General features: G+C 36.8%; 1 protein-coding gene across 3 annotated transcripts in view; it reads left to right on the top strand.

Moving 5' to 3' along the window:
* ME1 (malic enzyme 1) overlaps positions 1-20,123 on the top strand; it is a 202,661-nt gene that overhangs the window by 117,454 nt on the left and 65,084 nt on the right. For all 3 annotated transcript variants that reach the window (XM_026080234.1, XM_026080236.1, XM_026080235.1), the window contains exon 6: positions 1,743-1,846. In XM_026080234.1, the coding sequence (XP_025936019.1) occupies positions 1,743-1,846 (104 nt within the window). The remainder of the gene's footprint in view (positions 1-1,742; positions 1,847-20,123) is intronic.

Below are 20,123 nucleotides of genomic sequence, written 5' to 3'. Positions count from 1 at the left end.
CGCCTGGATGCAATCCTGTGCAATGTGCTCTAGGTGACCCTGCTTGAGCAGGGGGGTTGGACTAGATGATCTCCAGAGGTCCCTTCCAACCTCAGCGATTCTGTGATTCTGTGACTTTAGAATGCATCTGACATCCAGCTCTTGCCAGTTTTTCCTGCAGTGTCAGGAATAGGTACATAATTATCATTCTGATTTTGCTTCTAAAATACTTAGAATAAAGTGAATATAGAAGTAAAATGTCAGCCAGAGAATATGGTCCTCAAACATGAGTGCTATAGAGAATTGGGGAAAGGAAGGGACGAAATAACTACAATGTAATGACTGCATCCTTTTTAACAAATTAATTTTAATTTTAAACTTTGTGTGTTCTCCAGTTCAAACAGTTGAATGAACAATGAATATCTTCTGAATGTCTATAAATAATATATTAGAAATATTTTGTTTTGAAATGGTGACGTATTTAGTAATAATTTGAGAAAAATCAGCTTCTAATCATACTAAATTTATGTGTTGGATTTTTTAACATTCTAATCTGGCATCTTTCATTTTTTATTGAAAGGAGAAGAGTAAGGAAGAAACAAACGTCTTTGTAGGCCAGCACACTAACCTGCATTAGGATAATCTCAGGGGATACAGAATACCTGCAAAGTTTCAAGTTTCTTACTGATTCAAATCAGTCTTCAGCTGTGGCTTGTGACCTAAAGGATTTTTCAGTTCTACGACATAGAAAACCGGTAAAGAAATTTTAGGGACTTTTCTGAAATACAGAGAGTGGATTTCAGATTCCTAGCTTGAATGAGGCTGAGCAAGCTCTCCAGCCTTGTTCCTTCATCTTCCAGATAGAAGACTCTATTCTGGAAAGAGAGGTGGCCTGTATTTTTTCCTTATGACATTTTCCTAATTGATACTGGTGTACAAATTTCTGCAGTGATGTTGACTCCCCAAATTGTTGTTTTCAGATGAAAAATGTTTAGTCACGTTCCTGACCTATTTTCCAAACTGTTTGGACATGTGTGGAAGGACTGTACATTAGATACAAGAGAGAAATGATCTTACTCATTTTGAGAGGCCTATGCTATAAAAGATAATCCCAAAGGGTGTTTTTATTTGAGGGTTCCTGGGAGAGCCAGTGAAAGTATTGAGATAGAGAATTGTTATAGCTGTAGTGAATTGTCAAAAGAATTTGCAAAACACTTCAAACACGTTTATTAAGTTTATAAGCTATATTTTGGAAAAAATCAGACCAAACCCAGACTTTCCAGTAGTGAAGACATGGAATAAATACAGGTCTGGTGTTTGTGTGGACCTAGAGGAAGGTCTGCATCATAAATTTGAAGGAAGAAAAAATGAAAGATTTCTCTTTGGGAGAGATTTGTGAAACAAGGATGAAAGTGAAGAAAATAGTTTTTTTTAAGTGTCAGAACACCATCAGGATGTAAAGGAAAAAGAGGAAAGTACTAACTAAAGCTTTAAAAGATACTTTGAAACCTGACTTTCTAGGTTTTACTTCTTCACTTGGGAACAATACATTTCCTTTGATACAAGGGTATCTATTTCCCTTAATACAAAAGGGTGTTTCTTTAATCTCTTTGTTGCATCTCTTCAATCTTTATGTAGAGGTGGATAAATGGATACCTTCATATGCTTAGGTTAATCCTCAAACATTGTATCCCTCTTCTTTTTAGTTTAGAATGTACTAGTGTAACTTGTTCATGTAATAGTTAAAACTTTTTTTTTAACAGGCATTGCTGAAGGATCCTTTGTATATTGGGCTGAGACACAAGAGAGTCAGAGGTCAGGCCTATGATGATCTTCTTGATGAATTCATGGAAGCTGTGACTTCAAGGTATGTGGTACATTTGTGCTATTCATTGGTGAATTCCACTGTGAACTTCCATCTTGGGAAAAAGAAATTTCAATAGCTTATGAAAGGAGGAGAGAATGATGAGATCAGAGCTGTCAGATTTCTAACCTTTTTTATTTTGAGCATAGTATTTTGCAAGTTGATCAACTGTCTCRACTATTTGCCCTAGATATTGCAGTTTTATGACTTCACTACATGTTTGCGATAAAACTCATCTTGAGATGAGTGAACTAGTTTTTCAAACTGTTTTTTCAAGACTTGCATTGCTAGGTATTTGCCTAACCTATTTGTTAGGCATTTCTCTATGCCTTCAGTTCTGTTTTAAACTGTCATTTACTATGCATAGTATTTTCAGACGTGTCTGTTCATATGCACCAGAATGAACCATGCTTCTGGAAAATCCTCATGTGTCTCAAAGTGGCATTCTGCAGCTCCTGCACTTTTTTCCCCTCAAGTCTTACATAGTGACCAAATAGATTCAGGAGCATTTTGGATCTCTTAGTCTATAATGGCTTTAGTGTCTGATTCAGGTGAAGCTTTACTATGGGGAGAATGTGAAATTGTCACCCTGCTCCACTCCACATGATCACAAATTTCTGCTGCTTCGTGAGTGTGACAGTAATGCATATATTCTTACTGCAGTGCCTACATGGTTTTCTCTAGCTCCCTGACTCCATGTGCGAGATGTCGGCAGTCTGAAAGTGCCTATCATACTTGGCAGAGGTTGTTTCTGCTGTCTGTCTGCAGTGATAGTTCAGTGTTCATCTTCTCTTCCCCCAGATATTAGGGTTGCATTCAGGTTGGAGTGACTCCCCTTCTGTATAAAAAACAAGACAAAACAAAACACAAACACAAAAAAAMCAGGATGAAGTTTCTAGTGCTTTGGTTTTAACTGTCATGGTATAGACCTGTACTAAATCAGCTCTTTCTCTTGCTTCCTTTTTTTTCCTCTACAGAAAGGAGTTGAATTTATAATTAGAACATGACACATAAAGTAGTACTTCTCACATGTGGAGTTATAGCCCTGCATTCTGTGTGTATACCTAAAATAGTAGGTATAAAATAGTCTAAGTCCCTGGATCCTTAGCGGAATGCATTATCTACATATATAGTAAACTTTAAAGCCAGGACTGTGCTGTGGAAYGCAGAAATAGTTTCCAGTTCCTTGGTCTTGGTTTGTGTCCCCCATCTGTGTTTTGCTTCCATGTCGGGACTTTACCTGAATGTGCACAAGCCTCCTTCCTCCTGCACTGGTTCCTGTGCAGAAGAAACCTGGGCAAGGAGGCGGTGTTAATACACCTGCCTGAAGCATGGATTCCTCCACATGTTACTCTACTCTTCCCCATCACCCCTGGATGGCTGGCGCGCCCTTGTTTTTAATCTTCCAGTGAAAGTTGCTGGTTTAACTCTGTCCTGTAATGTGTTTGTTATTCGTTTTAGTATTCTCTTTCAGATAAAGTCGATAAATGCCCATCTTCCTAGTAGAAGGTATGGAGCATTTGAATTGCTCTGTGGACCAAGTTTTTAGAATCACTAACTTAATGTGTTCCCTCACTCACCCTTTCTTTAAAACAAACCATGTGGTTCTTTATGCTGAAGAAAATCATCAGTGTCAATCAGAAGTTTATTTCAGTAATGTTTGAAGATCTGGTTGACCACCCTTTTTTCTTAAACATCTCTAAAACTCTATAATTTCAAGCAATTTTTAGCAATTAGTGTTTGCTTGACCTTCTGAAAGATCACTTTGTTCTCAGTTAAATTGTCATGGTCTACAGTGGTGTCATTTATTTTGTTTCAAGTGGAGCACCTATAATTCAAACTTTGTATGGCTGACTTGTGAATTGTTTTGGCTGTAGTGTGACAGCTATATCATTTATGACACTCTCTGATAAAATGTAGGGAAAAGTGATGTACCTAGGAGAAAATCAAGTCCATTTGTTCAGTAATTTCATATGTTCCTAAATTCAAATTTATATTCAGCTTGCCACAGGCAGACTGGGCCCATCYGGCTGAGTCTGGTGGGGTGGGTCTGGCTGTTGAAGATGCAGATCATGATTTGCTTGATTGGGGGTTGTTTTCTCTTGCTGGCCATTGCGGTGATTCTAGGTAATTGTATACTTTGGTTAAATGCTAGTCATCTTTATCTTTTGAAAGTTTCTATGTTTCCTCCTTTCACATTTCTTATCCTTCTCTGGCTGTTTCAGAGGACTATTTGCTTCACTGCTCTTCTTAGATACATTTGCTGTATCGCATTTTAGGTTAGCTATACTTACTGTTAGTTATTGCCAGTGTAGTCCAGAAGAGGCTTTTTTATTTAACATTGCCTAATCAATTCAGAGAATGGAGAAATCTATATAATGTTTTGAGATGAGATCCATGGTTTATTTATTGAATGTGATTTATTTTCAGTCATTTCCAAGACATACATAACCACGAACAACACAAAGCACAAGGATGTTGTGTATTTTTAATAAGCAAATTTAAAGACAAGCTTTCAGGTATTAACAAATATTTTCAAGAGAAGAGACTGCAATTTGGAGAACTATGGTAAATCTCTGTTTTATATCTTTTTCTCCCTTGTACTTCTCTAAAGAAACCAAATGCTAATAAAAGTGAGAACCAGGTTTTAGCAGCATTGCCTGAGAACAGGCAGGAGTAGCCAGCCATACAGCGCAGTGCACTTCATACATGCTTTTCATTGGTTTTCAAGGAATCTTCCTAGACATGAGTATCATTTTGATTGACTGTAAATTTCAAAATGCAGACTTGTGAAATAATCTCCAGTTCCCGGCTTGTCCAGTTCCAGAAGTTTTTGGATGAAGAATGATATATTCCATTTTCCATATTTTTTGACTGTCAATAAGTTATACCACCAAAATAAAAAAAGGTATTGATAAGGCAGCCTGTGTACAATAGTGATTTTATAGTAGCTACTGTTGTTCTGGACTTAGTATTGATTAAAAGGTGTTCTTTTAATTTAACAACTAGATAAGAATAAGAGCAAGGCTAGTAGTAAGTAGTTCATCTTCATCTTGCTTCATCTTGCTTTTGTTGCTCTGGTAAATAATAGATGTGATGTGAAAGATAATCAAAACAATATAGCTATGTAGTCATATACTTGGCTAGAAGTATAATACAGGACTGATGTATATAGTCAAATGTAGTTATACTGGCCCCTCAGCTAAGAAATATGTTTGTATTTTTATTAAATTACCCAGAGTCTATATATTGTATTTTATGCTATATTTCATACTGAAATATATAGGTAGAACTATTTTAAGTAAATTAAACTTGAAGTATGCTGTTCTTTTTTAGCAAATTGAAGAGCAATGGAATGTGTAGGAAGTGGCCAACATACGTAAATAGTACGTGTGACCCAATTCAGTAAGATAAACTGAAGTTCTCAAAATAGGAGGTACTGAGGGCTGTCAGGTCAGGCCAGACYGGTACAACCTAGAGCTGTCTCCTTTTGCTCTAGCAGTGACTGTATCTGCCAGCAGCTCTAGCCGTGGAAGGCAGAAGAATCCCGGCTTTACACATCCTTGCAGCTTCCATCCATAACTAGAATCTCCAGCTGATCAGTTCAGTCCAGCTGAACAACTTTCTTTCCACTCTAATAGTTTAACAAAGTGACAGAAATTACTGAAGTTTCACGTATTTACTGCAGCTTGTTGCACTCTTAAAAGGTGGTGCTCCTGGGTATGTCAGCAGGGTATGGCAGCTTTCTAACCAGAGATCTGCAAGGTTAGCTTTCAGTGACGGGTAAAGAAGATGTTGTTAAGGCTGATAACTAGGCAATGCTGTTAGATCTCATTAAAATTTTGCTTAAATTAATGAATAAGTTTCTAAGGCTAGAAGAACTGCTTGTGCTACTGCTAATTTGTATTGCAGTGCAAGATTCTGGTAGAAGAAACTGTTCAAGCAGCAGTATCGTTTATGTTCTACCTTGACCTCAGATTAAAGAGATTTTGAATGCCTCCGTAGGGATCAGGCTGAGAAAGGTATTTCATTGCATTTACAGTATAAAATTGGTATACAAGTAAATAACACAAATTAGACTTGTAATACAGTCTGAGAAACAAACTTATTTTCAGTGAGAAAACATCCTGAAAGGCTCTTAACTCTGCTACTTGGTAAAGGAATAATACTGGTATTAGAGCAATAGGYAAAAGCTTCAAAACCTATGGAAAGATTTTGAATCTGTCGAACATGTTAATTAAGGCCTTTGGCACTTKACTATTTTGGTACATGAAGCATCTTAAAATCTTGTGTGAGAAATCTTTTTTTCTTTGAGAAACTGTAATACTCTGCCTTTTTCTCTTTTACACAGACAGCTGAATATTGATCTTTTCTGTTAGATCAAACAGGAATCGCAAAAACAGTAGTTCTGTTAGTCAGAAGAATAGAAATGGTTGAAGGTGCCGCAGTAAAAATGTCATGTAAATTACAGGATTTGAGGCATGCAATATGTGAATTAGGGTTGATATTTGCTTTGTTTAGCATTGGGCATATGTACATTAGTAAATCAGTATATGCAAAATATATATGTATATGTAAATTAGTTTAAAGTATTCAATTAGCATGTAAGCTATTATTTTAATATTAAGAAAAGGGGCTGTATTTTTTTCTCCTTTGAGAAGAGATTGCTGAAAATTGTAATGAGTATCCTGTAAGGGAAGAGCTTTAAATTGGGTCAGTAAATGAGAGCTGAGAAATAAAGAAAAAATGTTCCTCCAGTGAAACCATATCCTTACCTTTTTATTTTCTTAAGCATCATAAATCAAATTTTTCATTATTTAGACTGAATTCAGGATTCCTTCGTAGAACAGATTCTTTCTTCAGTCCTCTGCTTTGTTTTTGTTGCCGCATAGTACGGTGTTTCCTTCTACACCTGAGTTGTATGTTCATAATGCATTGAATGTGGTGTGCCTCTGCAATTTGTAGGTAGTTTGATAAACTGATTTAAGAAAATAGTGATCAACAGAATACTATTGAATTCCCTTCAGAGTGAATTCCTTGTTGAAGTAGAAGAACATTCATCCTTGTTTTGGGTTTTGTTTTGTTTTGTTTTGTATTAAAAGGGAAGATGGTAAAACTTCAAGAAAGGAAGTGTGCAAGACTTCTAACTAAACTTCAGAAGTTTAATCTTATGTTTAGATTTTTATAAGCTGATGCAGCATCATTTATAATGTATCATGCTCAAATGTCACCGTTATAGAGTAAATGCTGTGATGCATAGAATAGAAAATGCTTTTTAAAAAAGCATGTCATATGAAGGTACAGTTTCATCAACTGCAATACTTTCTACTTCTCAGCCTCCCCTTCCATTCACTCCCCAAAAAACTCTTCTTATAGAAGCAAATTATTTATGAAAGACTGAGTGTTTAAAAACCTGAAAATGTTCATTCCTGAAAGATTTTGGTATAGTACCCAATGTGCTATCGTTGCAGAATGAAATGTGTACAATATGATTTTTCCCAGATGTGGGAAGGCAGAAGCATATGGAAAGTATCTGGATTTTTRTTGGCATAAATCCAATGAACAGCTTTTATTTACTTACCTATGTATGTATTTTTCTGTTTATTAATTTATTACTTGTGCCAGCAGCTGTACTCTCTGTGGGCATGTACTATAATTTCTCTGGACATTACCAGGTGTTTCTTGCTTTTGTGTTGGTATGGTAAAAGGGAATCATTTAGGAGAACAGAAATCTTCTAGATGGAAGGAATGTTTTACAACATGAGAAAAAATGGGCCAATATCTTCATCATTAAAGAACTTAAATAAAACTGAAAAACTTGCTCAGAAATGTTGCATTCTGCCCTATGAAGAAATGGATCATAAACCATTTCATAGGGAGAAGTAAATTTTTCCAAATGACAAGTTGTTCTTAAATAGCTATGTTTACAGAAGAAACTCTGAGAGGAGGGATTGCTAAACAAGACTTTGGTGGCTGGGGTTGATCCACCAAGATTTCCTGTATGACTATAGGAAATAATGGTTAATCTTTTTATTCCAGTTTCTGTTTCTTCCCTACTTCCCTGAGATGATGCAAAGGAAAATGTATCAATGGCTGAGAGGTATTCAGATAAAACAGTGAAGGAGCTATGGAAACAACTGAGAGAAAAATAGGTAGAATGTAGATTTAATCAAGAAATGAAGGGAGAGAACAAAAGCACCTTTTTAATAAATGGGACTTAGCTTTCTTTGTCTGATGCAAAAGTAATTTAAAGAGTCTGAAAATTTTTTCCATATTTTGAGGGAGATTTTCTTTTCACAAATCTGGTAAAGATATCTCTGCCTTGAACTCCTCTGAAAAAGGTCAGAGTAGAGAAGAACGACATCCTCGCAGTTGGCTTTCCACTGCAGACCATCCCCACTGGAAGCTGTTGTGCACTGGGGAGAGAAATGTCCACAAGTGAGTTGGAGGGATGAGACTGATTTGTACCTCTGGTCTGTCAACAGACAGGAAAGTTCAAGAAAATGCAAAGTAATCTGCTTTAGTTCTGATAGATTATTTCCTTTCCCACCTCCCCGACCTCAAGGAGTTGGGCAGAATTATTATTCTGTTATAAGCTAAAACCTGTGTATTTCTGATGCACAAAAGCAACCCTGTATCACTGAAATAATTACCTTTTTGTGTGTGTGATAGTGATAGTTTTCAGTTTCACTTCAAGATGCAAATAATAGTTGTGGACCCTTGAAAAGTAGTATCATCTAGCATTTATGTTCCATTTTGTAATCGTATTTTAAATAAACCCTTCCCTGCTCTTTTTGCTGTGCTTTTCTTATGTTTGTGAACTATAAACCAAGCTGCTGACAATTGTAATTCAGTATGTTCTGTACTAGATTAACCATGATGCAGTCGTTACTCCTCATTTGCCTGATTACATTATTCACAGATGGTAGCATGAGTTTCATTTCACAACATATGTTACTTTAAAACAATAATATATGATAAGTAAGTTTTATGTTACCTTGAAAACAACTTTAAGATTTATCTATCAACAAAATAAGAATACATCAATATTTTAATAGATGTTTTCATTTAGTTGTTTAGATTAGAGTATAATTCGATTTGTGAACAAATTAATTTGAAACAGCCCTTACTTTTGGCAAGAAGACATACTGGCAAGAAAGCCACATGAAAGGTGATTATAGCTGTGCATCATTAAGGAGATGGTTGGACCACTCAGTAGTTCTGACAAGAAGTTCAGCCCGAGACTGAGTACAAGAACATTGGTGCCTCTGTCCTCTTTTGCGCTATGGTGGTGCAAGACCAAGACATATATTATGCCTATGTTTTCCCATATTGTTCCAGTTAGAAGTGATATGCAAGGGCTGTCAGAAACAGTGCGGAAAGAAATGCTGCTGCAGCAACTCCCTCATATGGCAGACTCAGTGAAGATCTTTCAGTGATTTTGTCCCTCTGTGGGACTTAAGGTTTGTCCTTAGATCTTTGAGCCAACTTTTTCAAGCCTATGGCTATCTGTTCTTTTCACCTTTCAGTGAAGATTACCTTCCTAGTGAAGATCACTGTGGATAACAGGATAGGAGAAAGTTGGGTGCTTACGCAGAACCCTGGATACTGCCTTCACTACAATTACAATTCCTCTTTGAACCTACCCTCAGTTCCTTCCTACAGTACCATAGGAGAAGTTTCATTTCCAGTCACTGATGTGATTGTGTTCCTCCTGGAGCTACCTGGCTCCAGGGCTCAGATGTCCTTGTGCACCCAGAATCCCTGGTGGACTTTGCTTGTATACTGACAAGGTACAACTATTCAGGAGGGTCCTTAGGTTGTTTGCCTATTAAAAAAGACCCTAAACTCAAAAACTTTGCCGTTTTTGAAAYGGAGACTATTGCTTTGGATAGTGGAGGGTCTTACAGAAGAGGAAAAGTCTAACAGTCTTCTAATCAGGGTTCATTTTATCCTAGTTCAAGTGGCTTTGATGGTTGGCCTGAGGAAAGTCTTCAGTTACAAGTCATCATGGTTAATCATAAAAACTGATGATGCCACTTCTAGGAAGTCTGCTAAGGACACCTGAACCCTTCCCCGGGCAGTGGTGCTTGGTGGGATACACTACTTAGAGTCATCCGTGTCTGTCTAAATAGGGGAAAAAGAGAAGTAACTTTGCTGTACTACATTTTTTGAGATGAGATGGCTTTGTGTGAGTTTGCTTCTCATTCTGTTGCCAGATCTTGGGAACTCTGAGGTTGGGGGGAAAAGAATCAGACAGCAGGGGTCTGCTTCTAGCCCATCCATATATCCCATCAGGTAAAGACAAGCAGGTTAATTAATTCATCCCCAGTATGGATATATTCTAAACATCACAGAAAGAAAAACATAGACAAACCACCTTTCTTTTTATTATCTTGGTGTCTGTGCCCTCTTTCTTTTTTCCATTTCTGCAAATTCATTTGATGGTAAAATTCTCCAGATCGAGTTGCTGCGTGGTGGTTGTTTGGCACTCCTGGACAACCAGCCCTCTATGTTTGACCTTCTACTGTGGGAAATCTGAATTCTGCTTCTTTTAAAAAAAACATTTAAATCCTTGCACTGTTTTACCTGTTTGTGTCCTGCTTTCTCGAATGCCAAATTCAACTATAAACTTTTGTGCCTCTTCTTTTTTCCAGACTTAAAATTGTGAAAAAGTTTGACTCATGATACTAGATTATCTACCTTCAAGTTTTTCTTAAAACTCAGTTGCACATTGGTTAACTGTAACCTGAAAACAGACAGCAGGTGTTGCTTGACTGATTACTGCCCCAGTAACTAAGAGTATGTATCTATATATCTATATATCTATATATATCTTACTTGCAGTAGGGGTTTTCTGTCCATCCTCCTCTGTAGCTTTTGTTCCCATTCCATATCTGGGCCTGTCAGTTTTACAGCTTAACACGATGGAGCTCAACTTCATTAAGACTTTGGTTGGCTCCATTGTATACATAGTCAATAACGACATGTCTGCTAAAAATAAGACAGTCTCTCTTGTCACAGGAGAAGCATTCGCCATTTCTCTAAGTACTAATGTTCTGTGCAGAAGCTCAGAATCCTGCTCCATCAATGTCCTTGGCAAGGGAAGTGTGGGGGGAAGAACTTCACTTTGTCATGTGAAACCACACTCAGCTTTTGCAGAGTTATAAACCATTCTGATTCATCATTTCCTTTCTCTTACATGCTCTCAAAAAATGCTGACAGCTTGCCAGAGCAGTAATAAATAAATATAGATAAATATTCCAGAGTCTGGGTTTAGGTGAAAGTCAAAACATCAGCAGCAGTGGATGCTGCTGGGAATGTGTCAGGTAAGATTGGAAGTGGGATGTGCTGCCTGCTTTGAGGCAAAAAAGGCCTTAGTAGGCATTTTCTTTTTCTTAAGAGTCACCCGATGGCCAAATGGGAATGAAAGCTGTGTCGTACAAGGTTTTTCACTATGTGTGGATAGTGAGTCTGAATCTCCTATAATGCAATTAGAAAATCTTTCTGGATGTGTGTGCTGTCAGATGGTCCAGTTAGTTGCTCATATGGTACAAGCCTTTACTGCACTGCCGAATGCTCACGCTTCCAGCCCTTGGCAGTGGGAGGTTGGGGAGATTTGCAGTTGCAAATATTAGATTCATTTTTTGTCTTTAAAAAAACTAAAATTATATTAGAACTAGGCTAAAGAATACCATTCTGTTTGTAAAATCTACCACAGAAAAGATAGGAAATATAAATCTTAACACAGTCTTATTTGCATGTATGTTATTTGTTCTTTCATTACATCATCTTTTACGAGGCTTTTCCCAGAACCTCACTTTCCTCACTTTGCAGGATGGGCAGAGCACAAGGAGTAGCCTTCAAGTTACACTGGCAGCTGTGCATCTGATATATGATCTTTTGGGGGATTTTGTGATTGGTAACTTTTGACAGATTTAAAAACTTCTGCATATGCATTTGGTGATTCATTTGAAAACTTGTTATATCTAGGAAAAAGAAAAATCAGTGCTGCAGGCCAAGTTAAATTATATCTGATTGCTGGAAACAGTGCAAATATATGCTTTTATATAAACTTTTCAGACACAGTAAATGGCTTATGGAAAARTGAATCTGTCAGTGAAGCTAAATCATAGCAGAATAGACTGACTCTAATCACATCAAGTTTATTTGTAGAAAGAGTCCTATTATTGTCTGTAATGTGAGACCTTGGAGAAGTTCTTAGCAAAGATCAACAGAGGAGTCTTGAAAAAATAAAACCCTCCTTCAGCCCTTAAAGAAAATGAAAAATAATGACATACTCAGAAACATGGTACTAAGGGAGAAGGGTATTGTTCTGTTTTTGTGGGACAACACAGAGTGAGGGAGTATTTTTATTACTTTTATTACTTCTCTTTTGCCAAAACTGATTTGAGCTCAGAACTGGGTGTATCTATATCTGTAATAATGCTCAGCTATCTCCTAGGTTTGCTTCAGTCAGTCAAAACCCAACAAGTGAAGAACACTGTTCTCAGGCTTTTCTTCCCTGAACTATTTTAAGAAGAGACTTTTAAAATGGAAAAGGCCTGGGTAATCTTGGTTACTTTATTTCCTCTTTTATAGCTCCAACAAATGGTAGGGAGGATGCTCAAAGGAAGTTAACTGGTGCAACTGTATTGTAAACGGACTGAATGTTGATTTATTTGAATTATTTGTGTGAGTATAGTATTTTTGCAAGGTTTATAATGTTGCTACAGAAGTATAGTAGTTTTCCAGGCTGTCAAAAGTGATTTCTTTATTATTTTTTTCCTTTGGAAACCACAGTAAAGTAAAATATCACATTTTGGCTGAAATTCACATCAGAATGAAATGTGATATCTGTTTCTCTTACACCATCTCGGTCGCCCTTCCATTAAAAGTTAAGAATTATTTCTGTCCAAATGTCAACTTTTAGAAGAGCTTCCATTCACTGTCAGTCTGACTGATAGCAGTAGATATCACAGAGCTTCTTCTATGCTCCTTTAACTTGGCCAGACAGAGGCACTGCCCTGTTTTATTCCAAGTATCCCACCTGAACTACAGCTACTTCTATCCACAGTTCCTAATAAATGGCAGAGAGAGTTAGTAGTCTTAAATTCCTGCTCTCTTGCTCAGATATGACTTTTAGAATTAAATCTGCTTGTTACTGTCACACAAGAAGAATACCGGAGATAAGAAGGAAATTTGGGTATTGCAGCTGTGACCAAACTCCTGAGATTGCAGATATTTTTTTTCCATTGTGCTTCAGGATAGAAAAATGTTTCAGGCAATGTGGTTTCTATAAGGCAAAATATTGATGTCAATATCTAAGTCGCTTCTTCTTTTAAAGGAAACAGCATTTATCAGATAAAATGCAAACTACAGAATACAAAATGCCTACGAGAAAGGGTTGTGTGCAATGTAGAGGATAGCAAAGGTGTAGCAGAGCCATAGTTACAGACCTGGGCATTGGTGGGGCCCACTGCTTTTTAGTGAAGCACAACCGATCCGCTACTCAGGAGGGCGCGTGATTTAACCAGATTCAGAGCATCTAAGAGCTTGCCCGTGAATCTGGTAGGGTGGAACAGCCAAGCGTAATTTGTTGTCTGGGGTGATGTAATTATTGCGTGTTTCATAAGACTAATTCCCTTCTTTTCTGTCTGCAACTGGAGATCTGCAGGTTCCCAGTTGCCTGCAGATAATATGCCATTAGTAAACATCACTAACATAACTATAGTACATCATTTGGATGATAATAACTTGTTTTGCCACTGGTTGATTTAGCAATAAAACTGATTTTTTATTTTCTGTTATTAATAAATGCTCTATTAAATTACATGCCTGGACTAAGCTAAAAATTTAATAATTTATGGACCTGACAGATTACTTGGAACAAATGTATGAGCGTGATGGAGGGAAGTTACTAGAGATGACTGGCATCATCTGTTCATTTGATCATGATTCAGAACAAATTCTGAAAAATAGTAAATTGAGAAGCATAATTCTGCAAATAATCTAATTTTCATAAAATCTGGGATATTATCCACTTTCTCCTTTTTGTGTAGAAAATATACAGAGAATAGAAATATACATTGTTGTTTGYTACTCTGAAGTGGTCACTCATTGCTTGCACCTGGCAAAATACCAGGTTAACTAAGACAGGCTCTGCCAGCAAGACTGTCTCACCCAAACAGGGAGTCCGTGATACCTTCTCACGTGTGCAGATTTTGCACTTGATTTGTTTCGAATGCTTAGCACTGCCTCTTCACTTCTACTTCTGCAGTGTCTCTATATCAGTTTCAAGCCAGTAAGGCATACTGAGAGCTTGTTTAATTGAAGGGAGCTCAGGAGTGCTGCTTTGAATTGCAAGATAGTGCAATTTAGGTATTTTACTGATTCATTGTCTTTTTATGCTGTAGGTAAGGAGACAATGTTTGGTATCTGCAATATCTTTGGCATTTCTTGGAAACTCCAGATGCACATCTTATTTTTGCATTAACAATTGCTGCTGTTGATACAGTGCTGTAAAAAATATTAACCTGGAAATGGCTGAAAAATGAAATATGGCACATCAGAGCCACTACCATATGTAAGTGCAGTAAGCTGACACTTCATTGATGCCCACAGTGGAGCCAGTGCTAACAAAGCCTGAATATATCGTGTATCTGTTTAGCTAATGGGTTTGTTTAATAAAGTTTTTTGTAATTTTAATGTGARTTTATTTCAATAACTGGATTACTGGAATTACAGGGTTGCTGATTGCATCCCCCAAAACAGATACAATCAACAGATAGGTCATCTTTACATAAGTTGGAGTGTATAAGAGAAAAATCCAGGCAATGCATATTCAAAAAATAGACTGAGGTTTACTGATTTAGAGATCTTTTTCTCCTAACGCTTTACTCTTTTAGGATTTTGCTAGGGTTTGAATAATTGGGGGAAGAATATCTACTGCTATCCTTGCACTGGCTCCAGCAGAGGGAAATTCTTTACAGCTTTATCGCCGGCACAGTGTTACTTTGATATTTCTCCTTGTAGAAATGGGATTTAGCTTAGTACAAAACCAGAAAGTTATCTGTTTCAAACGTTATACTTTGGAAACATCAAGAGAAGTATCACTTAATTGGCTAACTTTAGTTCAGAATTGGTGGATTTTAACATCAAAGTTAATCGTTCATCGTTGCTGGTCTATAGCAAGCCTAAATGGCTACTGGAAAGAGATTGCTGGCAGGATTTGCTAAAAATGAACTATGCAGATTTCAGTAAGAATGGAGTTAAACGTAACTACACCAGCAGTATGTACTAGAAAAACTAAGACTTCTTTCAAGAAGCTATTCTTTCTAGAAATATTTAGTTAAATTACACTATAAAATTAATTTTAGTATAGTTGTTTTGTGATTAATTCTTACTGTTATAAGTCAATTACTTGTTTTGTGTCCCTTTTTTTAAAGACCTTAAAATAATGGATATTTTGAATCAGTGCTCTTGCTCAGAATAGATCTCTGATCTAGAAAACAGGCACAAGAGTTCTTTTCTCTTAAAAAGCATATGCCTGGGAGCAAGCTTATTTCTGTCCATTGTATAAGCTGAAATCTTGTATTAACAGTAATTAATATCAGAAAAAGAGTCTGCAAATCTGAAAGCATATTGACAATAATGCAAGAAAAATGTACTTATAATAAGCCACTAGCTGCCACATACAATTTAACTTGTATTAATTTTAAGTTGCATACAAGTTTAAAAAATGTTTAATCTGCTTATTTTTTTCTAGTTGTCATCTGGGTTTGTAGTTCCATGCTTAAGGATAGAAAACACTTTTGGTGTCAGTCTGAAATACTAGAATTCTCACAGTAATTTCAGATCTCACGTGCTTTAACAAACTATGAGAATCTTCARATTTATCCATATTTTTAAGTCCACTTGTTTGCATATATTTTGGCCCTGCAACTTTGAAATTAATGGAATTTTTTTTTTGCCTTTTTCAGCAGACATAGAATAAAAAGCCTGTCTTGTAAGAGGTGTTGCATTTGTCTGGTATGGAGACATCTGAAAACCTTATGGAGTCCATTTTTGTGTCTGGATGTAATGGTCCAGACATTTAAAGATCTTTTTACAGTACTGAGTTTTTACTAAAAATGCTTTGATTGTTTTTTTTCTTCTGAAAAATTGATTATGATCTGAGCATGTGTTTGACTTCTGTAATACTTCAGTTCTCTAGCCGTGTGACTGCAGTGATTCTAGCGAATTTGTACTGAAAAAAATTAGAGTATATCATTGATCCTTCACATTGATACCAGCTAATTTAAGAATGTCAGTACAAAGGAGTGCTCTATCAAATTTGTTAATGATTCTAAACTTGTTTAAGAAAAGGATTTTTCTGCTTAAGACAGACTACACAGTGGTTTTTTTTCTTTCTTTCTTTACCAGAAAACTACAGAAGCTGTAAATTATATATGGAAAGTATTTTTAAAGAACAGTACTTTCAGGGTAAGAGAACTGAGTGCAGCTGGTTTGGTATATTTTCCAAATCAGATCTCAAAATGGGAACCAGCTGTGCATAACGTTGCTCTTAGCTAAAGTGCCAACATATGCTGATTGTCCTAATCTGGCCATTTTGGAAATAACATACATGAAGAATACTGGATATGATCTTGATGTCGGATTCGGTTGTAGAGYATCCTCACCTACAAATAGCATCAGCCCTCAAACACTGTAGGCCCCCATCCTAAGGACATTTGAGTGACTTGTTTCAAAAAAAATCCAAACAGAGGTCKGAGTGTACAGAATCGGTCGTGCGTTTTCAACAAGCTTGCCACCTGAATTAATCATGGCTCAGCCATGCTGTTTGATTGCATTAGCAGATACCACCATCTGAGCAGACGGCTCCTGTGCGTTGGTCTCTGGACATAAGAGCGCACGCTGCTTTGCTTTTGTCCAAGATGCAGCCTTTTCCGAGCTGTGTAGGCAGGTACGCTCTGCTACGGGTCTGCGGCACATGGATGAGAGCTGAGGTGCAAGGGGGAGGTACATGATTTTGGTGGTGSTGGTGGTAATTCACTGGGAGTGTGGGGTAGATGTTTTTTTAAAGAAGACCTGCCTTTGCACCAAAGTTGATGATAAAAAAACATACAAAATTTAGGTGGGACTGTTTATAGAAATCAAACATTCGGTTGCAGGCAACAGCAGGTTCTCAAGTCCTTTGATTTAGAGACTTGGGGCAAGTTCGATAGGTCTGAATCCAATGTTCATGTTTAATAAGTAAGTATCACAGGGTACGTGTAGGATTAAATAGTTGTTCATATTTTTTTCCTTAATAGTAAAACACAAACTTTAATAAATTTAATAAAGGAAATTTTAAAAGATAGATTTGATCAATATCAAATTCTATTGTGGTATTGTTTACTTGTTTTATTTTCAAAAATATCTTAAACATGATGGTGACAAACTGAATTTTGTACATGAACAATAGCTACATTAAAGCATATAAAAGAGTGGTTTGCCTAAAATCATTTTGAGTTTACCCAGGTTACAAGAAAACCTTATTTTGGCTTCTATGGAGACTTCCTAGAGACATTTTTCCACCATAATGCGCAAAAAAAAAAATTGGCAGACTTTGTTCTGAAATTGTATTCAACAATAGTCCTGTTATAGTGACTTTGTAAATAATCATACGTTCTTWAGAGTCAGTCTCAATATACCCTCATTAAATTCAGGGTGTCTTCTGCAAATACTCAGTGTTACTGGAAAGCCTGTTCTTCCACAGCAAGTGTTGAAGCCATCATTCTACCTCTCTGGGCTTTTATTCTATTGCAAAGTATCAGAAGAGTGGAGTTCCTTACTTTTGGTTATTGGTATACAAGCTTGTTGTAGAGAAAACTTGAGAGTAAGAAATGGAGATTTCGTGGGAATCAGATATTTGCCCAACATATTTCTGTTTTAAAAGCTGGTGGTAAAACAGGGTTTTTCCTACTTTGTATGTCTGGGGGAAGGAGGTCAGATCATTGAGAACAGGGAGTTAATATGCACTTAAACAGTTGAAAAGGTTACTGGGGCTATAGTGTTTTTTCAGTCGAGGCTTGTTGGCAGCAGATTTAGCTTAAGGAGCAGAGGCAATGTCAAATAACCACTTCATAGAACGTATGACAAAATAGATTCTTGACAGTGAACATAGTCTTTGCTCCAAAGAAAACCACTGAACTAGTTTCAGGTTCAGTAGGTGTTGTGATACTGTAATATATAGATGTTTTTGAATGTTACCTTTCATTTTTGTCATTTTGCCTTCTTTCTTCATTAGAAACCCTACTATGATAGAAAAAGAAAGAAAAACCCACCTAAATTACTTTTTTGGCTGATAAACATAGCAATACAGCTTATGAGGKTGGGGCTTTAAGAAATGTGCTGCGCCTTAGTATTTATATCATTAAAACAATTGTTTTTATATAGGTGTTTTAAAGGGATTTCAGGTATATAATTTAACTGAGCTGATGTAAACTAAGGAAGGTGATAAATATATAGACAAAATTGGAAGATGTTTAAACACATGCCCAGTTCTATAGATAAAACTTAAAAACTAAGGATGAACAATAATTAAACTATATAGCTTTAGGGCTTTTTTTTTCTTAAATTTTACCCAATAGGACTCTAAAGCTTTAGTTTTTATTAACAATCAGTCAAATCCTTCCTTTTCACTCCTTCACTTGTGTTACAGGAGTCACTTTGAAACTGTTGAATCATTCTAAGAGAAACAGTCAAGACCAACTTGTGCTTCTTCGAGGAAACAGTGTTTATTATAGGAGACATCAAACTGCTGCTTCTCTTTTTTCATTGACTTCCATAAGTTCCATCTCCACTTCCTCCTTCATTGCCCACTTCTCTCAGAAGAGATTTGTTCAATCCTACTTCTACCTGTTCTCTTACACATTTTTGTTCTTACCCATAATTATCTCTAATCCTTCTGTGTTGTGACTGTCTCCTCTTTCATATTGTTCTGGATTGTTCATTCTGTGTATTTCCAGAAATATTGTTTTTGTTACTTAATTACTTCGTTTCATGATCTCCTAACTTCTGCTGTCTCTGTCTTGCTCTTGCTTGCTGGACTGATACCATAGCACCAAAGTGCTTTGCGGTGTGTCCCACAACCATGCTTCCTTGCCTGGCTCTGTTGGAGCACAGCACAGGTCCCAGTCTTCCCAGGGCCTAGGTTTCCAGCAGAAATTAAGTCTCAAGCAGGGAACAACACACACTAAGATCACATCCTAGCATGGTTCATGATGCGGTGAAATCACAGTGAATATATTTAGGGACCAGGACTGTGATGTGCCCTGCAGCACAAGTTTGCCTTGTAGCATGAACTATAGATATCAGTAAAATCTCTAGTGACCTTTTCTTTAGAAAAGTTGTAAGACTTTTACTCCAATTATATTTTATTTTTATTGTTTTTGATTTAATTGGCCTTTTTGCACCCATGTTGTCCTTTCTGTTTTATGGCTTTGTCACTTCACATCTGCCTTAGTGGTACAACCCTCATTTGTCTCTATAAATATTTTCAAGGCTTTGTCTTCGATGTCTGTAGCCTTCCTTTGTAGACTGTGACTTCTGCTGTGGCACTAACTTTCAAGCTTATTACAGTATAATATATTTAATTCTCACATAACCAGCAGAGACCGAAAAATATCATCCCTATTTCACAGATGGAGAACTGAGTACCTAAGAGCCTGCAGATTTGCAGTAGTCATAAGGAAGTCTGGAAATTTAATCTCAGAGTCTAAGGCTATAGGCTACTGCTCTGTCCCTGGCCTAGAGAGTACTTTATGATGAGAGGTCTTCCTTTTTAGTCATGGGCTATTTCCCTTTGTCCAGTGTAGGATCTCAGCAGGTATCCAGGACCTGTCTCAGGATATGTCAACTGAGATGCAATGTAGCTACCTCTTCATTTCTTCCACTAGTCCTGCTATTGCTAGAAAGCTATTTAGACTGACAACTGTGACCATGTCCACTTTTGTGTCAGTGTAATATTTTATCTTGTATTTCTCAGGTCCGATACCTTAGAGTCTGTCTACCTACCTGACCTACTAACTTCCTTGTGGTGCTGGCATCTGCTCTTACCACTGATCACACAATGTATTGCCTTTATAATTAAACATACCTATACTTTTTTTCTTTCTTACATTTTTCATATACAGAAACTCAGCAGTTGCCTCATCACTATTCAAATTCTTTTTTTGCCTCTCCTCTACTATAATGCCTAAAAAATTCCAGTCACTTAATAAGAGCTAAACAGGGG

This window comes from Apteryx rowi, unplaced genomic scaffold (assembly GCF_003343035.1).
Source record: "Apteryx rowi isolate R43461 unplaced genomic scaffold, aptRow1 scaffold_512, whole genome shotgun sequence".
Lineage (NCBI taxonomy): Eukaryota > Metazoa > Chordata > Aves > Apterygiformes > Apterygidae > Apteryx > Apteryx rowi.
This window is presented reverse-complemented; position numbering and strand designations above follow the sequence as displayed.